At 39.0% G+C, this 20,784-nt stretch overlaps 4 protein-coding genes across 6 annotated transcripts; 3 read left to right on the top strand and 1 right to left on the bottom strand.

Annotated features, from left to right (window-relative positions):
- Nucleotides 1-10: 10 nt before the first annotated feature.
- On the top strand, nucleotides 11-9,465 carry LOC131785590 (peptidyl-prolyl cis-trans isomerase G). The gene is made up of 6 exons (XM_059102509.2): nucleotides 11-466; nucleotides 806-923; nucleotides 3,785-3,959; nucleotides 5,257-5,311; nucleotides 6,092-7,733; nucleotides 8,070-9,465. The coding sequence occupies exons 1-6, from the start codon at nucleotides 128-130 to the stop codon at nucleotides 8,483-8,485; spliced, it is 2,745 nt and encodes a 914-aa protein (XP_058958492.2). The 5' UTR covers nucleotides 11-127; the 3' UTR covers nucleotides 8,486-9,465.
- A 339-nt stretch (nucleotides 9,466-9,804) lies between these two features.
- Nucleotides 9,805-10,116, top strand: LOC136280844 (probable DNA-directed RNA polymerase subunit delta). Its single transcript, XM_066166579.1, has one exon. It carries the CDS (start codon nucleotides 9,805-9,807, stop codon nucleotides 10,114-10,116), a length of 312 nt encoding a protein of 103 aa, XP_066022676.1.
- Nucleotides 10,117-10,986: 870 nt separating this feature from the next.
- LOC131785574 (microsomal glutathione S-transferase 1) lies at nucleotides 10,987-15,044 on the top strand. Of its 3 annotated transcripts, none has more exons than XM_059102488.2 (3): nucleotides 10,987-11,146; nucleotides 13,990-14,069; nucleotides 14,388-15,044. In XM_059102488.2, the coding sequence occupies exons 1-3, from the start codon at nucleotides 11,108-11,110 to the stop codon at nucleotides 14,638-14,640; spliced, it is 372 nt and encodes a 123-aa protein (XP_058958471.2). In that variant the 5' UTR covers nucleotides 10,987-11,107; the 3' UTR covers nucleotides 14,641-15,044. The 3 variants fall into 3 exon arrangements, with proteins under 3 accessions (XP_058958471.2, XP_058958469.2, XP_058958470.2); XM_059102486.2 differs by lacking the exon at nucleotides 10,987-11,146 and adding an exon at nucleotides 11,578-11,761; XM_059102487.2 differs by lacking the exon at nucleotides 10,987-11,146 and adding an exon at nucleotides 12,254-12,417.
- A 1,091-nt stretch (nucleotides 15,045-16,135) lies between these two features.
- LOC131785558 (small ribosomal subunit protein eS8) lies at nucleotides 16,136-20,643 on the bottom strand. The gene is made up of 7 exons (XM_059102471.2): nucleotides 20,593-20,643; nucleotides 19,517-19,623; nucleotides 18,386-18,485; nucleotides 17,787-17,910; nucleotides 17,510-17,561; nucleotides 16,752-16,884; nucleotides 16,136-16,316 (listed from the first exon to the last, which is right to left on the bottom strand). The coding sequence occupies exons 1-7, from the start codon at nucleotides 20,594-20,596 to the stop codon at nucleotides 16,207-16,209; spliced, it is 630 nt and encodes a 209-aa protein (XP_058958454.1). The 5' UTR covers nucleotides 20,597-20,643; the 3' UTR covers nucleotides 16,136-16,206.
- Between the last annotated feature and the right edge of the window lie 141 nt (nucleotides 20,644-20,784).

The raw sequence follows: 20,784 nt of genomic DNA, 5'->3' as shown, positions 1-20,784 counted from the left end.
TTAGCGTAGTCATAATACAAAGATGGCAAACGGTAGTGAAGCAAGCGCGTGAAGATTTCCAACTCAGATCGCATGGTTCTGTTTGTAAAATATAATCAAAGTTACATTTTGGCGGTTGAAGACAAAAATGAGGTGTTTCCAGCTCTGTTGGGTGATTTTCATCTTGATTTTTTTCGGTGAAAGTGAATGGATGCCGTCCGTCTCTGGAATGCCTATGGAACAAAGATTTGACGGAAGTGCTCTATGCGGCTTGGATTTCGGGCGTAATGCCGCCAGTAAAGAATATTCACGCATTGCTTTAGAACTGATTTACAAGGATACAGCAACAGTGGTTGCTAATAGCACCAAATGCGATCTGGAGTTCAGGGATGGCGCTGCGCAATGGAAGAAGCTTACAGGAAATGAAAAAAGATCATTCGACCGCATCGAAGTTCGAGTAACAGAAGGCAATCCCGAGCTCCTTAGGGTATGAAATCATTCCTTTTCAAATTTATCTACTTTATTTACCGTTGAAAAATAGCTTCTAACGTTTCATCCTACTTGGATTAGCATAATTTAGGGTATGTTTTCCTTACATCAACTTTCATTTATGCGATCACTCATACGTAATGTATTTTTAGCAAGAGGCGGAAAATTGTATATTGTCCCCACTTACGTTTAAATCCATCCTCTCAAACGGAAACTCATATAATTGAGTTGATGGTATACTGCATCGGCAAGAATGTGCATCACGACTTATTATCATAGTTTACTTTTCTCTTTAAACTGATTATTCCAGAAGTATTTTGTTGTTTGCATTATTCAGATCTTTGTTGACAAAAAAGATCGAGGACGACTCTCGGACGATGTGCATTCCATTATTCAAATTGTTTGCGCAAACCGGAAGTTTCATGGTTGCATTCGCTTTCCATCATCGAAAAAAGGTGAGTTTGCACGATTCTAGCTCCCGTTTTTCTGCCAGGCGAAGGAAAGACATTGTTCTTAAGAGTTTCATGTTAATATATTGATTAGCGATTTTCATTGCCATCCAGATACACGCTTTTATACACAGATATACATTTATAAATATATATATTGGATTCTGTTTACAATATATGCAAACGTATATTGAATCAAAATCTTATAACCTTTATAGTGCTTTCTGTCAGTTTCAATCAGAAAAACCCACCAGGATATTGCAAAGTCTCGGAAGAATTGAGTCATGAATTCGTTTTTGAGTGGGTTGATACAGTATATATGTGTAAACAAATAATAGGTAAATTTGATTTTCAGTTTCCTGTTGGTATAATAGGTTCATTTTTCAGTTTCCTGTTGGTTTAATCAGGGCTCGAAATAATGGTGGGTCAAAGAACAATGTCTGCACTGATTGGGGATTTGACTGGTCAACCTTTCATCTTGCTAGTCAGTTTGACTGGTCACATTCCATCATGTTGAAAATGAAATAAATGAAAGTTCCCATGCTGTTCAGTTTTTATCAGTATGTAAGGAGTCTGAAAAGATACATGACTGAGTCAAAATGAATTAGTCTATCATTGCATGCGGAGACTCTCCAGATACTGGAACCTTAAGTGACATTTTTTGACCAATCAGAGCACGCCTGGTATTTCATTTGTGTATTGTGACAATACAACTCCAATTTTACTTGAGGTGTTATTCTGGTAATTGGCCAAAGAGGGTCCAAAGGTCCCCCTTTGTTTAAATTTGGAGGCCCTCTCAAGAAAGGGAGCCTAAGATGTAAGGGGGCTTAGAGGAGGGCTCTTAACCCTTTAACTCCTAAAAGTGACTAAGACAGAATCTACAATAAAAAGCTAAGTTTTTCGTTTGTCTCAGATGTAGTCACGTGTGATGTAGATTGCGACGGTTCGACTGCATACTGCTAGTCTTCTTCAGTCAATAGGGTCGAGTGAGGCCCTCCTCCGCTTCTTTTAAAAGAAAGCTTAAGGAATTTCTTCTCTCTAGGTATTAACTTCTGTAAGGCAGTAATTCTTAACTAACTTACTTAATATGTGTGTGCGTGCGTGTGTGTGTACGTGTGCGTGGTCAAAGTTAATTACCCTAAGTCCATATTGTAATTCTAATATAAGATTAGTTATTTTAAGTGAGAAAGCCTGACTTGTTATAAGCCTCATGGTTTCTTTCAGGTTTTCTCGCCATTTATTTTCTGTCATCAATTTTCTTCATTTTTTTTTTTTCCATCTGTAAATGTCGTATATGGCAAATAAATATTGTATTGTATTGACTGGTCATGCGTGACTGGTCACTCATGACCAGTTGACCTCGTTGCTTGAAGAAGATTAGCAGTATGCAGTCAAAACGTCATGATCTACATCATATGTGACTACATCGTGAGACAAACGAAAAACTTAGCTTTTTATTGTTATTCACTGCAATGAATAACCACAACCTTTTCTAAGACAGAATTTCTCCCTACTTTACCAATACCATATCAAGCAGAGAAGTAATGAGATCTAGAAAAATATATTTAAGTGGATTATAATCCCTTAGACCCTAAAGGGTGACTGATATCTAATTTCTCCATACAGTGTTACCCCTGAATCAAATATAAAGATGATGGGAATAATGGAAATGATCACCAATTTAAGAAGCTTCTGATTATCAAACAAATTCTCCTTGTCAGTACCAAAGTAATTTAGTGAGAACAGTATGGAGGGTACGAATGCCAATGTTAGAGGGGTGAAGGGTTATTCACCAAAAATGATCGGATCAATATCAGTATCTGGGCAACTGCCCACCTACCCCTCCCCTAACTCAACAACAGTCAATTGATAACAACTTAGGGTTAACTGCAAGTGGGCAACTGCCCACCTACCCCTCCCCTAACTCAACAACAGTCAATTGATAACAACTTAGGGTTAACGTTGGGTTAGGGGAGGGGTAGGTGGGCAGTTGCCCAGATAATGATATTGATCCAGATGATCTAAAGATGATTTCATCTTTCCAGCTGCACACGCTATAGATTGTATTTTAGGGTGCTAACAGTTGGCTATTGACTTATGAATAAACATTTCTCTATGTTTTTTTTAACCCTTAAAGTCCCACTGGTGACCAAGACAGAATTTCTCCTTACACTATCAGTACAATATCAAGCAGAAAAGTAATGAGAATAAAGAAAAATATCAATTAGGGGATTATTGGTTGATCCAATACCAAATTCTCCAAATTAGAATCATATGAATTGTATAACAGACAGTAAGGAGAATTACTATTGAGATCTTGGGAATTAAAGGGGTAATGTTATTTTATTGCTCATTTAGTATATGCGCTATATACTAGATAAACTTAGCAGGCTGTATTTCACTGTATGGCATGCTAAATTCAAAAGTTTCTTTTAATTGAAATCTTCTGTCTATGTTTTAACCCTTTAACTCCCATGAGTGACCAAGACAGAATTTCTCCTTATAATATCAACACAATATCAACCAGATAAGTGATGGGAATTAAGAAAAAGATCAATTTGGGGATAATTATTTGATCCAATTCTAAATTCTCATAACTAACACTATAAGAATTGTATGATTTACAGTAAGGTGAATTACAAATTCAATCTGGGAGTTAAAAGATTAACCCAGAGATAAAATAATTGTCTTACTGACCTCATTTTTGTGGTCTGTATAGTAAGTTAGAAACCTTGTTTTTTCTGTTCTAATTTATGGCCAGCACATTTGGCACTTACACCATATATCCCAGTAGAAAAAAAATGGTGTGTAACTTACAATACAGACCTCAAACTCAGTTTGTAAGAGATATGTACTGTTGATTTCAGGGGTTATGCATAAGCACAGAAGCCTTCTTAGTGTTGATCAGGGTGACGTGCAGAAGGATGATGATGATGGCATATTTCTAAAGCCACTCCTCCTGATATCAGCTGGTATTGCAGTTCTTCTTCTGGCTGGAAGTCTGTGCACTGATTGTAATGAAAACAAAGATGATGTGTCAATGTAAGTTTATTTTCAAATTTAACAATTTAAAGGTCATGAATATTTCATACTATAACTAATGTCTTTTTTGTTGTTGGTAAACTCTGCCCCTAGTCAGCCATGTTTCAGCTAGCAGAGGCTATCGCATGCTTACCCCTTACTTGATTATTTCTATAGGTAAATGCAGAAAGGGGGTAGGTTTCTTAAAAAAAACTGTGGTGCTGTGTCAGAGCTAAAAATTAACCCCAGTGCTTGGTGGCCAGTCAGGCCAGTTTCCTTGAATTCTTAGTGGCCCATCACAAAATGAAGTAGCCCTTGATTTCCTCTAGTTTAAAATGAAAAACTTGAATAAACACCCCATGGCTTTTAATGGAGCGATGACTAAAAGAAAAGAACGAGTTCATGAAATCACTGTTAAAACAGCTCAGAATTTCCACTTCAGGACTAAAAACTTCCCTAAAATGGATGATCTTAGAGTCCAGGCAAAGAAATGAAAAGAAAGGTAGTCCAATTAAACTACATATCGGGTTTTCTTTTTAACTTTGTAATTCACATCATTTACATTGTAACTTTTTGAAATTCTGTAGCATAGTCGCGCATCGGGCATTAAAACCTTAACTTTTGGTGGCCCTAGTCAGTTTTAACTCGCCACTGGTGACCGTGTGACTGCCAATTTTTAGCCCTGCTGTGTCAGTGGGAGAGTATAGTTCAAGATAATTTTGTTTCATCAACTGAGTTGATAATGTAAATCAGCCACCGCAAAGAGTTTCAAAGCTAAAATTTCGAGTTTTAGCCTTTTAATCAGAGCCAATATTTTAAAAGTTGTCCATTTGCTCGGATGCAAGGCTAATGCTTGAAATGTAAGCATGAAACTCTTCACAAAAGCCAATTTACAATATCCACTCAAGTGATAAATTAAATTATCTTGTTTTACTTCTACAGTCTCTGTAAGTAGCCAGGTATAAGGGAAAAGGGGCCAGGATCACAATGGACGTTATGGGGATGTCCCACTAATAAGGGGTACCTCAGGGATGCCACACCTCTTTCACAAAGAAGAATAAAAAAAAACCAACAAGAAAAATTTTTAAGGGTGCAACAGCCGATCCATGGAAATACTTTTACAGTTTATGCAAGGGTTTCCTAAGGTGCCAACTAGGAGAATTTGTTTAACAATCAAGAGCTTCTTTAGTTGGTGATCAAAACCTCCATTCTTGTGACCTTTGTATGTAATTCAGGATGATATTGGTGGGAGAATTTAAATGCCAGTATTCTTAGGGTTTAAAGGATTAAACTGAAGATTTTAACTTTTAATCTTCAGATCGGATGCCAAACCTCATCTTGTCTCTTGCCAACAACGTCTAAGTCGGCGCCAGGTAGAGAACGTCTTTTTGATAAAGTCTTGACTTTACATCTGATGTCAAAGTTGTTCTTCTCATCTCATAACTCTATAAGCAGTGTCCTTGACTGATTGATGAACTAAACAAAATTACAATGTTGAGAGGAACCAGCGAGAAAAAGTCAAATCATCGCTATTGCCTCCTCCCCCCCCCCCCCCCGAAAATTCGTCAGCTTTACCTGACAGTTTGCCTGGGCCCATTTTTACTCCTGGTGGAGAGAGACTCCGTAAGATTCAAGTGTTTTGCCCAAGATCAGTACACAATGACCGGATACGTTTCAAACCCAGACCTCTCAACCGGGTGTCCAGCGCGTAAACTATTGTCTTCTTTTGTATTGGTAATAACATGATTTCGAGTGCAATTTGGTGTTAATAAGCACTTGTAAATTTTTCAAAGACAACAAAATTGCACGAGCCTGTAGGGCAAATGTAATTTGTAGTTTTTTGAAAAATTTACAAGTGCTTACTACACGAGAAATCATGTTGTTACTTGTTAATAATGTACATGAAAAAAAAAATCACATAGAGTCAAGAGAGACGTAAATTTTGGCAGTGCGCACGCGTGCTATTTTTAATTTGCACTCGTGTTACAACTTTGCCCTCGTGTTACATGAGAATGCACTCGTTTTCAATCAATCAAACGCGCGTAATCTTTTCATCTACATTATTAATTAAATAACTGCATGCATACTGAAGTATGGAGTTTTGCGGAAATATTGCCATAGTTTTTTTCTTATTCTGTTATTTTTGTCTCTAGGTACTGCCAGATGAACAACAGCCAGAGGAAGAAGTCGTCGACGAGTCGAAAATTGATATCGGAACAATTGAAAAGATGGACCAAAATTTGGTGGAGGAGAATAATCACACATCACAGATTCCCCTTTCAGACAATGAGCTTCCTGAAAGTACATCGACCGTCCAGCACGTGCAGCACGTGCCACCGAACAGCACGCATCCCCCCGAGCCGGCGATTAGCGTGCACACATCTGACTTGCAATCACGCCCGCCCAGCACGGAGCACGTGTCTCCAAAGGACGTTGACGTTGTGCATCCGGGTACTACGTCGTCAGAGTATGAAACTGTAGAATGTAAGACTGTCAGCTCAAAATCTGGAATCTCGAAGAGCAAACAAGGCAGTGAACATGAACATGACGAACATAAAGGCAGGTTCTGGAAGAGAACTCGGTCTGCTAAAGGAATTAGTGGTAGCACTTCCGCCACGGATAGATCCTCTGATGTATTCAAAGATGAGGAACACAAACACAGATCGAGGAAAGAATCTAAAGAGACGAAGACAAAAACTGGAAAAACAAAGAGCAGAACGGGCTCTTCGGGTAGTGATAAAGACGAAAAACACGTTTTGCATGAAAGTCCCATTGAAAGGCCTCGAGAGAAGACGCCAACCCTAGAACGGCATTCTCGAGGACTTCCGCTTCCGCCGGGGCCTTCAGTGCCTCCACTTCCGGTTGTTCCCATTCCCCAAAGACATTTTTCTGCTCCCGATGAGGTGGAAGATGATAACAACTATGAGACTGTTGAAGTGCGTAAGACAAAGTCCATGGAGAGAGTGAAGGGCCATCCACCGTCTCCATCCGACGATGCATATGACACTGTCCAGGTTAAAGTCGGAAAACCTCGGGCTCTTTCGCTTGATCACGACACGGGCGAAGACAGCGGGAATTACGAAGTTGTTGCTTTTAATAAGAGCGAGGTTGATTATTTGTATGCTGAAGTGCAGCAATCCAAAAATAAGGAGACTACGAATGAGAAAAACGTGGAAGACACGGTTGCTGAGGAAACTGAGGAAGATCCAGAAGATCCTTACTCGAGAATTAAGAACTTGAAACTGAAGGAAAAGGTAGCAGAAATGTCAGAGGCCCTCGAAGATGCGGAAGATCCCTATTCCAGCATAAAAAATAACATGCAAGAGGATGATTTGGAAGTCTCTAACCTGTATGAAGATGTCGAGAAACAAAAAGAAAATCGAGTTGATAAAAATCACAAATACGCATCCGTTGACAAAAAGGAAGTATTCCAGTTAATGATAGACACCGAAAACAGCGCAGATTCTGAAAGGAACAGATCAAAGAGTGATACAACGGGATTGAAACGATGTAGGAATGAGATGGACAAACGCGCCAATTCTTTTCATGTGGTGCGGTCAAGAACAGGCGAGGCTGTGGCAAAAGGCGAGGTTACACAAGCAAACAAGGCTACCACTTTGCCAAGAGACGATACTTACGCAAAAGTGGACTTGAGCAAGAAGACAAGGCGTCGTAATGATACAGAAAGTAGCGGAGATACTGAGGAGGAGAGACATGACACGGAAGATCCCCCACCCCTACCCCCTGCGTACGTGTCGTCAAGACAAATGAAGATTGAAATGGGAAGAAATCCAGGTAGAGAAGACGAAATCTTAGTTCGTCAAGTGTTTCATTCACGGGCTGTGGCAGACAGACAGAGAGACTGAAATACAGACACTGGCGGACAGACTGAATGACTGACTTACATATTTACTGACTGACTGACATACTATCTGACTGACTGACATACTGACTTACTGACAGAGACTATAAGACAGACTCACTGACCGACAGACAGACCATCAGACGGGCGATAAATCATGTAATCATGTAATGACTTGAGAAACGGCGTGCAAGATGTGTTTTTGAGTATTCAGCCATTGTCGAAGATGAAATGATTACTATGGTATTTTCTATACTTTCTTTTTGCAGATAACACTGATAACCTTTACGATGAAGTCGCTACAGCTGGCCAGAGAGACCGCACTCCTAGTACAGAGTTGCTTATACCTCAAGACGATTCTAACCGATTGTCATCCGCGTCAGGCGACTACGAACCTGTTGAAACCATTTTAAAACCAGTTATTCCGATAACCAAAACCTCGGCGAGCGACGATTATGCGGAAATTCCAGAACCAGTTCACAAGTCAAATGCGTCCGGTAGCGGTAGCGCGGGACCTGTGCATTTGGAGGTCTGTAATGCGCCAGCGAACATCTCAGTCACGGTGACAAGTTCAACGGAAGCATGCGCAAATGACGATAACGTCGAAGAAACTCATTACGAATTAGTTGCTCCTCGAGATAGGAAACATTTGGAGTCAAGTACATCCAATGGTGTAAGGCTATGATTGAAAGTAAGAGATCTACGAGTGAATTTTCCTTAGTTTCGCCAGCGTACAAAGAGGATATGGTTTTACATTCCAACAACCTTCCCCAGTCGACCAGTTCCTCAATATGTTCCTGATATGTTTGACATTACACAAACATTGTATGGAGAATGTACATGCTGATGTCTCCTTAGGCTAAAGTGTTTAGCAAAACTGTGTTTGTAGAAAGAAGATGAACCTTTTAAGATATTAACACGATTAGCCAGTGTCCAAATATAATTTTTACGTCTTATAGGCTTATCCTTGAAAATCGTCTTTTTTTTAATCTCAGAAGTAGGGTATATTTATTTAAAAGTTTGCATGCGTGACGCGTGGATAAACGATTTACAGTATTTTGAGTGAAAGAGAAAAACTTGAAAGCGAAACCTGTCACTCTTGAAATGACGTGCAGTCTTACCCATTCCAAACTACTCCTATTTTCCATGCGCACACTTAACCTGCCCGGAAGGAGAAGCACAACTCACTTTGTTAGACGGCACTATCTAGAGGAATATTTAAACTAGCAGATTTTTTTTTATTTTTCGCATAAATCAATAGTTAAACGAAGTTCGAACGCACCCCACTATTGAATGGACACCTCACTTAGGCGGGCAAGAGGTCATGTAAACCCCCAAACTTTGGAAATCTCATAACTGAGAAATGCTTCTTATTAACAAGGATAAAGGTCTTTCGGGTATGTGATTGTGGAAGTTTCCTTTGCATCAGATATTCCGTAGCCTTTTTCGCACTTACGGTTTAAGTTAAGGCTAAGTGTTGCAGTATTTTAGTGTTCAGATGAACCCGTAAATATAGTTTATTAAAAGCAATATTATGTACTTTTTTTAACCATCACACTATTGAATAGCAATTGTAGTGTTATTTTATATCAGTTTATTCGTACATTAATTTCAAGAAATTTAAAATTTTAGTGTTGTTTACAAATATAGGAATCCTCTGTTGAAGGGATCTTTTTTCATTCTCTTTAGAAATATCAGTAAAGCATGCATTTGTTCCCAGTCTCTTTCTTCTCTGCAAGCCAAGCAGCTATTTTTGCGCTGTACTGGAGATGGAGAACCCCACCTTCCTTTGATTCTTAGAGAAGATGTGCGTCCAAAATTAATTTCTCGGCTATCCTTCATTTTATGCGTTAAACTAGCTTTGAACAGTTATTTTTGGCATACAAGATGACGGTGATGACGATGGTTATCAGGGGGAAGACGATAGGGACGATATCAATGACTATGGAGTCGATAACGATGACGAGGACGACAATGACGGTGAAGATTATGTAAACAATGATGATGACGGAAACGAGACGATCCGATAACGATGACGATGGCGATAACGATGACGATGGCCATGACGATGACGATGACGATGGCGATAACGATGACGATGGCCATGAAGATGACGATGGCCATGACGATGACAATGGCGATAACGATGACGATGGCTATGACGATGACGATGGCCATGATGATGACCATGACGATGGCCATGATGATGACCATGACGATGGCGATAACGCTGACGATGACGATGGAGATGACTATCACTTTGATTATGATTATAATAATGATGAGTGTATCGAATGGACAAAAAACACTTATTGAACAATCAAAAGGGAAAAAAAGGATAATAAATGGCGCTGTCGTGCTAAAAAATGATATACCTGAGTATCCTTGGCTTCGAAACTTACAAGTTTAGAGATCTTAGAATGAGTGGCAAGCGTATTAACAACAGTGACGGCGACGATGACGATGAAAATGACTACGACTTTGATGATGACGTGGGTTATGATGACGGTGATGGTGACAATGATGATGAACGTATCGAATGGGCAGACAACATCTATTAACGCTTTAACTCCTAAGATCTCATTAGAAATTCTCTTTACTGTCGGTCATATAGTTCTTGTGATGTTAGTTTGGAGAATTTGGTATTGGATCAACTATTTATCCCCTGATTGAGATTTTTCTTTATTCTCGTCACTTTTTTTGCATGATATTGTATTGATAATGTAAAGAGAAATTCTGCCTTGGTCATTCATGGGAGTTAGAGGCTAAACAATTAAACGGGAAAAAAGTAAGTGGCGGTCTCGTGTTGGAAGCAATTCGCTTATGTATCCTTGGCTTGGAAACTCTAAAGTGGCGAGGAAGATAGACGCGGGAGAAGAACGCGTGAAGTAACCATCTTGGCTGATAGTGTTGTGAAATTTATGAAGATCTGGGCGGTGGAGCTAAGCTGCAGAAAAAGAGAGACGAAGGTCTGCAATCTCATCTCCCAGAGGTCACACGCCGCTAATCCCTTGCAGTTAGGATGGCCAATGGTTAGAATTTGAATCTCATTTGCAAAATGAAAAAAGATGCAGTTTGACAGAAGATAGGCCACGTAAAAAAAATGGTAAAGCAGAAAGATTGCGTGACAGTGGTGTGATTTCGTGACAAAGACGTTGCTTCTGTCGTTCGCGGGGGGTGTTTCGCTTTGAGCTTACCCTCCGCTCTTCGACCAACAAGCTCCAAAATGATAACACTTAAAATGGATGATCGTTTCCTTGCTGCTTATCTCTTTTGTGGCGCCATGGTTATGCTGAAGACGTGAGTAATGTCTTTTTCGACCTCGAGGCATCGCATTGGCAATAAGGTGAGATTATGCATGAAACTTGAGTGACTATCGATAACCCACTCGAAAAGGTGCCAATAACTGAACACTTAATTAAATATCCAACGCTGGTTTGAAAAAAAACTGTGCTTTCCAAGCCAAGGATTTTTCTGATTAGACGGTAAGAGTTAGAAACCTTTTCCAGTTGAGTGCGTGTAGGATTTTATTTCGGATTTAAACAGTTTTTAACATGGTGTAATCACTGTAATGATTGTACGCATCATGACAATGATGGCATGCAGTTGCAAGAACGAGGCTTATTGTAGATATCTTCATTAAGAAAAAAAAATGACTCGAAACAAACCGATTCCATCCGCACAACACGCCCAAATTTACGAAAGAAAATTTCGCCGAGTCATCTGATTACTAAGTACCCCGCAAGCTTTGAACAAACTCCTTGTTACCAGGTCCCACGTGCGACCTTGCATGACAAACCACAGACAAAAGCAGCAAGAATAGCCTTCTACCAGTTCCAAAATGGTCCCCTTGACTGTTGATGATCGTTTCCTGTCTGCATATCTTTTGTATGGCTCTGCGCTTATGCTCAAAACTTTTGCCATGTCATTTTTCACCGTAAGACAGCGCATGGCGAACAAGGTAAGACTTGTGGGCTAATTCGTCGAACAGAAGCTGGTTAAAATGTAAATATGAAGAATTGGAAATTTTGCATCTTTAATCTAATTCTTTGAAAGCATATTTCAGATATTTTGTTTAAAAGTGTGCTGTCATTAAGCGCGGGCTTATCCGACTGGATGATAAAAGTTGGAAGATTCTTTCAGTAGAACACTTGTAGGATTTCTTTCGGAGGCCATCGATATGCTGCGAAACGCGAGGAAGTAAATCGGGGTTAACTGAATAAATAACCGCAGAGTAATAAATATACATGAAATACCACTGAAAATACGTTTGATTTAACTGAATTTGTATAGGTAACAACATGATTTCGAGTGTATTTGGTGTTATTAAGCGCGGGTAAATTTTTCAAAGACGACAAAATTACACGAGTCTGTCGTTAAATGTTCCTCTGGATCTATGCAGCAGTCCCAGGCCTCATCCATAACCTTGCGTGACAATCACGCACGGTGAAAGACCCGTTTAAAGTTGCATAAGAGCAAAGGTCTCAAGCTTTCAAAATGGTGCCTCTTTCTGTGGACGATCGCTTCCTCTCAGCCTATCTTTTTTATGGCTCTTTGCTCATGCTCAAAACGTGGGTGATGTCGTTTTTAACCGCAAGACATCGAATACAGAATAAGGTTCGTAATCAACTCAAATGTATTCTGCTGAGTAGGGTGAAATGCATGACTCAAGCTAGCATGCATGATAACCATGAATCAGGTCTTATTCAGTGACTTTTTTCAAAAGATTTGTTCTCTAGTTATGACCACTCTTGATTTTTAAAAACGAGAGATGTAGGAACGACCGGATAACGTGCAGAACTCATGAGTGACATGTTCGTGTTCGAGCCCTGATCGGCGGGTCATGATTCGTCACCTTTTGAGCAAATTCGCTTTCGAGGCTCCAATCGATCGACCAATGGGCCCGTCGGTCTATTTTCAATTTTACTCTTTAAAGCCTCTTAATCAATGACCTTATTTAATTAAACAGCAAAAGGCTGGAGACTGCATTTAGAGCAAATTATTTTCCTGGCGAGTTTGCATAATTGAAAATTTGAAACGAACACAAGTGTGGATTTCGAGAAACTTATTTACAAGCGCGTGGTTTTAGTTTATCATTTATCTTGCCACTGATGGAAACTGTTGCAAAAATAGTTGCGAGTGGGTATAATTTCACGTGCGCCGACATAGCCAAAGCTTTACAGCTCGCTTTGAACAACGAGGACTTGAAAGAGGACTGACTAAGAAGTGCCTCTGCAAAGATGACGCAGCAGTTTGAGTGCCTTAAAAAAAAATTTGCAACAATTTTTTTAATGTCCGCTACTTAAACACAGGCCGCAACTGTTCAATTGGAAAAAAGGCTAACCACTTTTCATCATGATTTCGCAAAACACTGATGCAACGATTTTAAAAGATTACGAGAATGAATACTTTGCCAAATTTCGCTCAAGCTGAGCTAGCAATATCGTCGGCACTGAAACGTGACGGTGCTGAGCCTCTCCTCGCCCCAATTTTCTCATGGACGGGCTCTACCCCCCCCCCCCCGCCCCCCCTTTCCCCCTTCCCCACCCCTTTTTCCTTCGCTTCCTATGCTGTGATTCAACGTGAAGTAAAGAACTGTTTCTGTACTTCACAATTTAATTTAATCATCAGTTTCTTAGGGTGGCTTGCTTTTTGTGGGTCGTAGCCCTTTCCCTCCCAAAAATGACCAAAATAGAATTTTTGCCTTACTATATCAATACTTTATCAAGCAGACAAGTGATGAGAAAAAAGAAAAATAGCAATCAGGGAATTAAGATGATCAAATACCAAATTCTCCAAACTAACATTATAACAATTGAATGATAGACAGTTGGGAGAATTACTAATGAGATTGTGGGAGTGAAAGGGATTTCTGGGTGGCAAGTTTTGAGGCATCTGTTCTTAACTTTTTCAAAATTTTGTCACTGTCTTTCTATTGACCCTGATAGTTTGTGTGTGTTTCTTAAAACTTAATAAAAGATTGAGATCTTATGTTGACTTAAGTGTTCAAAGCAATGTTAGGTTCTAAATGTACAATAAGAGTTTCTTGGGTGACATTTTGAGGTCTTAGTGTGTTTATTAATATGACTTTCTTCACCTTTTGGTAATTCAAGAAACAAAATCTGCAGACAGTCCCAAGGGCTGTATTTATAGCTGAATGATAAAAAACCATTACACTTCTATTTGTAGGCTCTTCCAAGCCCTGAGGACTATGGTAAAGACAACACTAAACCAGTGCCTGTAAATCCTGATGTGGAAAGAGTCCGCAGGTATATATCTCACCTCAGATATTATTTAATCAACCTCTAAACTCTCTTTCTCCCCTCCCCCCCTCAGATTTTACCTTGCTATTTACCAGTCTTACAAGAGGTGTAGCTGCAATTGTTTTGAGGGGGGGGGGGGGCAGGGAGCCCAGCCCCTCTTCCCCTCCCATTTTTTTGGTCATAAGGAAGAAATCCTTCCCAGTTCAAAATCAATTCCTACACAGCTGCAGCTCCTGCTCTGGAAAATAATTATGCTTTACAGATTAAATGAATCTTGGGAGTTGCAGAGTAAAATTTAATTTTTTTTTACTGATTCAATTCCAGAGCCCATCTGAATGATCTGGAGAACATCCCAATCTTCATGATTGTTGCCCTGTTGTATGGATTGTCTGGTGAGCCTGTGGCAAGAGGCATTTGGTGTTTGCGCATCTTCACAGGAGCTAGGTTCCTGCACACCATAGCTTACTTGAACGGCATCAGTGCACCACGCGCCTTGGGTTTCTTAAGTGGCTCAGTTTGTACTGCAGTCCTGGGCTTCAGTGTGCTGTACTCTGCTGTCAAGACTGGCGTGTTTTAAACAGTTTTAAGGCTGATGTCCTCTGAGAAGTTCATTTTACCATGAAATAATTGTAACAATTCTTTTTTTTATTTAGTTTCCTTTAGCTTTTAGTGTACTGTACTCCACTGCGAAGATAGAAATTTTTCTCTAGAGCATTCTCCTTTGAGTAGTGTGTGAACATGGAGTGAAAACAAGAATTCTCCCTGAGCCAGTCTACCTCAGCTTTAGTAGTTTGAGCAAACAATAGCTATGTAGTATTCACCAAAAGTAACACATGAAATACACTGATTGCATGATGCAGTTGTCTCTTTTGCTTATCTTAACCCTTCAGACCCTTAGAGTGACCTGCATCTAATTTCTCCTTAGAGTAACACTCTTGTTTTCTCAGTTAGGATCATAAGAATAAAGGAAATGATCATCAATCTGAGAAGTTTTGATTGTTGAATAAACTCTCCTTGTAAGAACCACAGGAAAAGTGTGGAGGAAAGTAAGGAGAACTTGCTTACTGATGTTAGGGTGTGACGGGCCTCAGATGTTACCAATTTTGTCGTTACTCTTCAATGCATGAGATTCATGCATCTTTCTTCTCTGTACTTTATCACCTCTGAGTAAAACATTAAAGGAGACAATTTCCAACTAAAGGAGCTCTTGATTAATAGACAATTCCTCCTCGAGAGTACCACAGGAAATGTATATGACAAGCATCTAATTTCTGCCTACAATATTACTCCTGAATCACACATTCAGGTCTTGAAATGGTCACTGGGGAAGGAACCTTTCGATTGGCAAATAAATTCTCCTTGTCAGCACCTTGGGAAACATGTAGAGAAAAGTATGGAGGATAGGCATACTGATGTTAGGGTGTAAAGTGTTAAGGAGTAATGTAGGGATCGGGAAGCGAAATCAAGGTGACTTCAAATCAAATATTTCTTGAGCTAATTTCTACAGTCTGGTTCCAATACATAAAATAAGGATTGTAAAATTTCCTAGCCTGTTAGCTGCTCCTCATAGTTGGCACTCAAGCACAAGTGTTTCCTTGCCCACGGGAAAGTACCAGGCTGTGAACTAAGTGAGGTGGAGGAATTGCACTACTCAGGCAAACCTCTACCCCTAACAAGTCTCAAATCCCCCTCCCTCCCCCCCAGAGAAATGCACAACTTAAAGTGCTAATATACGTAAGGGCCTACTCTCTGGCTGAACTTTGGAAAGCAAGACTGATGTGAGACCTATAAAATTTGATTGGAAAAAAGGGTAGACCGATTCTTTCAAGTTGCTCATTCTCCGAACACAATCTGTTGAAAAATTAACACTACCAGAAGGCACACAAATTCCTACAAATTTACACAAACTGATTTTGTAAATGAATCTTTTGATCAAAAACTTTCAGGAATTCAGTTTTTGCAACCATAGGTGAAAGAAATCTTCCCAGATTGGTAAAGTTTTACTTCCTTTCTATTGCATTCCATATACACCACTTGGGACATGTCCATCAAAACAAAACAATCAGGCAATATAGTTTTGAGCACAGTCAAATGTAATGCACTTTTATTTTTGTTGTTTGTACAAATTTCAGAGCTGGACTTTCTACTTGGCTTTCTTGGCCTTGATTTTACGCACATAAAACTCAAGTTCTTTGCCCTCAAGTATGTAACCATCACATCGTCCACTCTGGCCAGGTCGTGAAGACACACATGCTGTAGAAGAAAGAATTTAAAGTGTTTAAAAACAATGAAAAAAGAAGACCACGACAACAATGTACCCCTGCATTTACAAACCACTTTTGACTTCCATTGCCAAGGGAAAGGAATGTGTCACCATTTCTCGTCACAAGGGACAACACAAACAACCTCATATCTTGTAAAATTTGCTTTTCTCTGACTTCTTTCATAGATGTAAATTTTCCCAGACCCAAAGTGAAATTCTCCAACTTTTTCCTGACTTGTAGCAACGGCAGTTATCATTACAGTCTGATGATGATTTCTGTCTAAGTTCCCAAACTGTCTGTCAGTGCTACCAACAACAGTCCTACTCATGCCTTGACAATCATACTCTGCAATAATTTTGTGAAATTTCTGAACATGACATTACTCAGATGGTTTGAGATTCTGACCCAGAAGACATTTACTTACCATACAATCGTCCAGTGGTAAACTGCTCCTCAAGCAGAGGTGCAATCTTGGCTGTTCCTTTGCGTACTTCCATCTTTTTTTGACAGTGACGTGATCGTTTTTTGTTTAACACATCACTTTCATCTGTTTCCACCTGAAATGAAATCCCACCCATTGAGTACTAGGGTCTAAATCAAGACTCTTCCTACACTCCGGACACTTTAGCTTCACCACGTCTTGGGAGATTTTTGTTGTACATCAAGAAGCACACAGTTAACATTGTGTTATGTAATCCTTAACATATAAATTTTCTGACCCACATGGGCACCTGGTTTTGTGATGTTTGGGTATTATTGTAAAGTTGATTGTAAGGAGAGTTTATTCACCTTTAATTTCGTTTGACATCTTTTGAGCAGAGCAAGATATGAAGAAAACTATGAATACCAATGAGACCTTTTGTCTAGGCAGATACAAAACTTAACTTGAAGTGCACCTTGTGTTAGCTAAGTGGTTGTTGGAGACTTAGAATATTTAAGGGATCGATGTTGGAATCCTCATTGTTGGAATCACCATTGTTGTTTGCCTGGGCAGGTACAAAACTTAACTTAATGTGTACCTTGCATTAGCTATGTGGTTGTTGGGGATTTAGAATATTTGAGGGATTAAGGTTGGAATCCTCATTGTCATTAAAGGCATATGTCAAGGTAAGTCCTACATCTTCTCAGGCAAAGGGTCCCTACAGGACAAAGGATGAATAGAAGGTGATACAAAGTACATACTGTTTTAGTGGTCTTCTTGCGACCAAGGGGCATGCCATAATGAGCCTCATACCTGAGAAACAGAAAATTGTGGCTCCCATTAAAATATAATAATAATAATAATAATAATAATAATAAAAAATATTCAACAGCTCTTTGGTAAGCTAAAATCAGTAAATAGTCTTTAGTTACAACTAGTGGAAACTCTGCTAGCATCATCATCTCTCCTGCTGAAACTTCACTCCGCTAACTTCTCTCAGGAAAAAAAACAAAATCATAATACAACATTCACACTCACCACTGCCTGAAAGGAGTGGAATCCACTTGTACAATGCAGTTCTTCACAAGAGTCTTGGTTCGTACCAACTCGTTGTTACTAGCATTGTAAACAACATCGATGAGACGAGTCTTGCGGGTAACACCTAAAGAAGGTGATGGTAGAATTCTTTAATTCCATACATTCAAGATGCATAAAGAGATCATACAATAAGAGAAGATGACTTTCCTTGTGTCAGTCCTGCATTTTTGAGCAGTCAGGGTAACTATGACAAATGGTCATAAGAGTGACGAGATTACCAAGACGGTAAAACACTCTTCCACTTCATAATCTTTCATCATACTGCCATTGTGTCAAGGTTTGGCCTTGGTTCCTGAAGGGCTGCATAATAAGCAATTTACAAGATGCCCAAGGTCTCTGATTTGTCAGTGGAAGTGCACTGAGGTGAATTTCCATGATGACTTAAGCCTCTGGTTTTAATAAAAGGCAAGTGCAAAACCTTTGATGTGAAAATGATTGTATTATTTTCATCTTGTGCAATTGTAATATATACAATATATTGCACACAGTGTAAAGAATTTAGGTTCTAATCTTTGGAGTGAAAGGATGAAAGAGCATACTTTCTGATCCCCATGAGTAGTTTCCAGTGTCCAGTCTCAAAGCTCTGAATTTTTGGTTTCCACCGCGAGTTCTCACATTGTGGATTCGCTTGCTTCCAAGCTGCAAAAGACACAATGTAAGTTATTAACATTTTAATCCTCAGAACTGATCAATGAAATCCATACATCATCCAGCAAACAGGTAATGAGAATACTCAAACTTCTCAGGTTGAAGTTTCTTGATCTAACACCAAATTCTCCCAACTAATTTGTAAAGAAATGTGTAGCAACAAGAGAGAAGAATTATCAATCAGATCTTAGTAGTTAAAGGTTAACCCCTTATGTTGACTTCCCCCAAATTTGCAGCATTTACTGTAATGTGGGAGTTTCCTAAGAAATTCTGCTCTTTTCATATCAACGTTGGGGGCAGAGCAGAAGAGGCAACAATCAACTGAGTGGGAAAATAGTCAGCTGTCGTTATTAATGCACCAACCAAACTCAGTGAAGTATTTTGCATTTAAATGAAGGGGGTAAGTTTTTAAAGAAACTGTGGTGTAGCATCAGTGCCAGGGCTCAAACTTAATTTCTGAACTTAATAGTCAACTGGCTAGTAAATGGTCAGGATTTACAAACAAGATTGCTAGTAAATGCGCAAAATTCACTAACCAAAATTCAAAATCTACTGGTATTCAGCTAGTAGACCAATGCTGAGTCTGAGCCCTGAGTGGGAGTGTATAACATGCTAATTTAGTATTATCAACTGAGTTAATGATGTAAATTGGCCACCATAAAGAGTTTTAACCCTTTAACTCCCAAGATCTGATTTTTAATCCTCCCATCTAGCTGCTACAAATTCCCTTGTAAATTTCTAACAGAATTTGTTACAAATTCAAAATAACAACTTCTACCTAATAAGTTAAGAGTATTCTCATAAACTGTGTGCTGGATAATGTATGAATATCAAAGGGAGAAGTTACATGTTAGTCAGTTCTGGGAATTTAAGGGTTAAAGCTGACATTTTGAACTTAGCCCAATGTCAGAGCCAATGGCGAAGGGCTGATGCTCCAAATGTCAGCTTTGAAACTCTTTACAGTGGCCAATTTATGCTATCAACTCAGTTTATAACACTAAATTACCCTATTTTGCATTTACCTTGGTGTTAGCTGGTGGTCGGCCAAGTTCATACTTTCTCTTTTTACGGATTGCCTTTTTCTTACCACCAGTACTGCGCCTCTTATGCCAAGAATCACGGGAAATTCCTATGATTGAGAAAAATATCAACAATTAATTTTAACTCCACATAATTTTTCAGTGTAACTTTTTCCATTTGCCACACCATACACAAACTCTGGAATAAAATGTGACATTGGCTGAAACAGAGGTAGTTTGTGATAATAAGGAAATATATACATCTAGGAAAGAAAACACAGACAAGGCCTTTTAAACCCTTTCACTTTCAAGATCTCATTAGTAAGTCTCCTTACTGTCTGCCAAACAATTCTTATGATGTTAGTTCTGAGAATGTGGTGTTGAATCATCTAATAATCCCCTATCTGATATTTTTCTTTGTTCTCATCACTTGTTTGTTTGATATTGTTTTAATTTGGTGAGGAGAATTCTGTCTTGGTCACTCATAGAAGTTAAAGGGTTAACATAAACCATGTTTTACTGCTTAGCTTAGGACTATACAGCACTCCATTTTAAAACTGTTTTAAAACTGTTACAAAAGAGTTTAACTTACGAAATAATTTTAAGATCAACGATAACTCCGTTCTCGCTTGCTTTACTTAAGTTATCGTTTTGTAAAGAGAACGATTCCAATGTGGGAAAACACGTGAATTTCAAGACCTGGTCAAAACACCATTACAATATGACAAATCTTGGGCTACCAAGTTTGAATTGTCTTTATTTTCCCTTCTAGGTGAAAGATAACACCGTTTATAACTGATTATGTTATTACTTCTTTATAACATGTGTTACGCGGCTTAAAACTGGCCCTAGTTTCATGAATGACTCTGAATTTTCGCACTAAGATGTCGATCGCAGTGGATGCAGAGCAATTTGAAATTGGTATCACAACTTGGATAAAAACACAGCTTTCTACGATAAATATACCGAAAATCGCGCTCAAAGGTGTGCTCTATTATCATATCACAGCAATAAAACTTGATGTCTACAATAACGCCGAGATTGGACGGATTCAAAACAGGGATTCGTTCCTCACTCACCCATCTTGGACGGTAGGACAGAAGAGGAAGAACATTCGCAAAGCACCCTGGGAAGTACTGAAAAATTTTAGTTTTGGGAAGGAGTAGGAGGAATTAAAACTGTCATTAGATGTTCTATAATAAACTTTTCAGAAATTTAATCTAATAAAATTTTTCCTATTTGATAAGGTTAAGTGCTATTTCTATGCATTC

Source organism: Pocillopora verrucosa, chromosome 5 (assembly GCF_036669915.1).
Source record: "Pocillopora verrucosa isolate sample1 chromosome 5, ASM3666991v2, whole genome shotgun sequence".
Lineage (NCBI taxonomy): Eukaryota > Metazoa > Cnidaria > Anthozoa > Scleractinia > Pocilloporidae > Pocillopora > Pocillopora verrucosa.
The sequence above is the reverse complement of the archived record's forward strand: the minus strand, read 5'-3'. Positions and strand labels throughout refer to the sequence as shown.

Bases quoted from the DNA above. Each gene is read 5' to 3' on its own strand.
- LOC131785558 (XM_059102471.2), bottom strand. The intron at 18,486-19,516 runs GTAAATGCAAAA...TGTCTTTTGCAG, and splicing joins GACCACCAGCTAACACCAAG to CTTGGAAGCAAGCGAATCCA. The intron at 16,317-16,751 runs GTAAGTAAATGT...TTTCTTCTACAG, and splicing joins TACCACTGGACGATTGTATG to CATGTGTGTCTTCACGACCT.
- LOC131785574 (XM_059102486.2), top strand. From the start codon at position 11,642: ATGGTCCCCTTGACTGTTGATGATCGTTTCCTGTCTGCATATCTTTTG. The intron at 11,762-13,989 runs GTAAGACTTGTG...TTCTATTTGTAG, and splicing joins GACAGCGCATGGCGAACAAG to GCTCTTCCAAGCCCTGAGGA. The intron at 14,070-14,387 runs GTATATATCTCA...ATTCAATTCCAG, and splicing joins GATGTGGAAAGAGTCCGCAG to AGCCCATCTGAATGATCTGG.
- LOC131785590 (XM_059102509.2), top strand. From the start codon at position 128: ATGAGGTGTTTCCAGCTCTGTTGGGTGATTTTCATCTTGATTTTTTTC. The intron at 3,960-5,256 runs GTAAGTTTATTT...TTTAATCTTCAG, and splicing joins AACAAAGATGATGTGTCAAT to ATCGGATGCCAAACCTCATC. The intron at 7,734-8,069 runs GTAGAGAAGACG...TTCTTTTTGCAG, and splicing joins TGAAATGGGAAGAAATCCAG to ATAACACTGATAACCTTTAC.
- LOC136280844 (XM_066166579.1), top strand. From the start codon at position 9,805: ATGACGGAAACGAGACGATCCGATAACGATGACGATGGCGATAACGAT.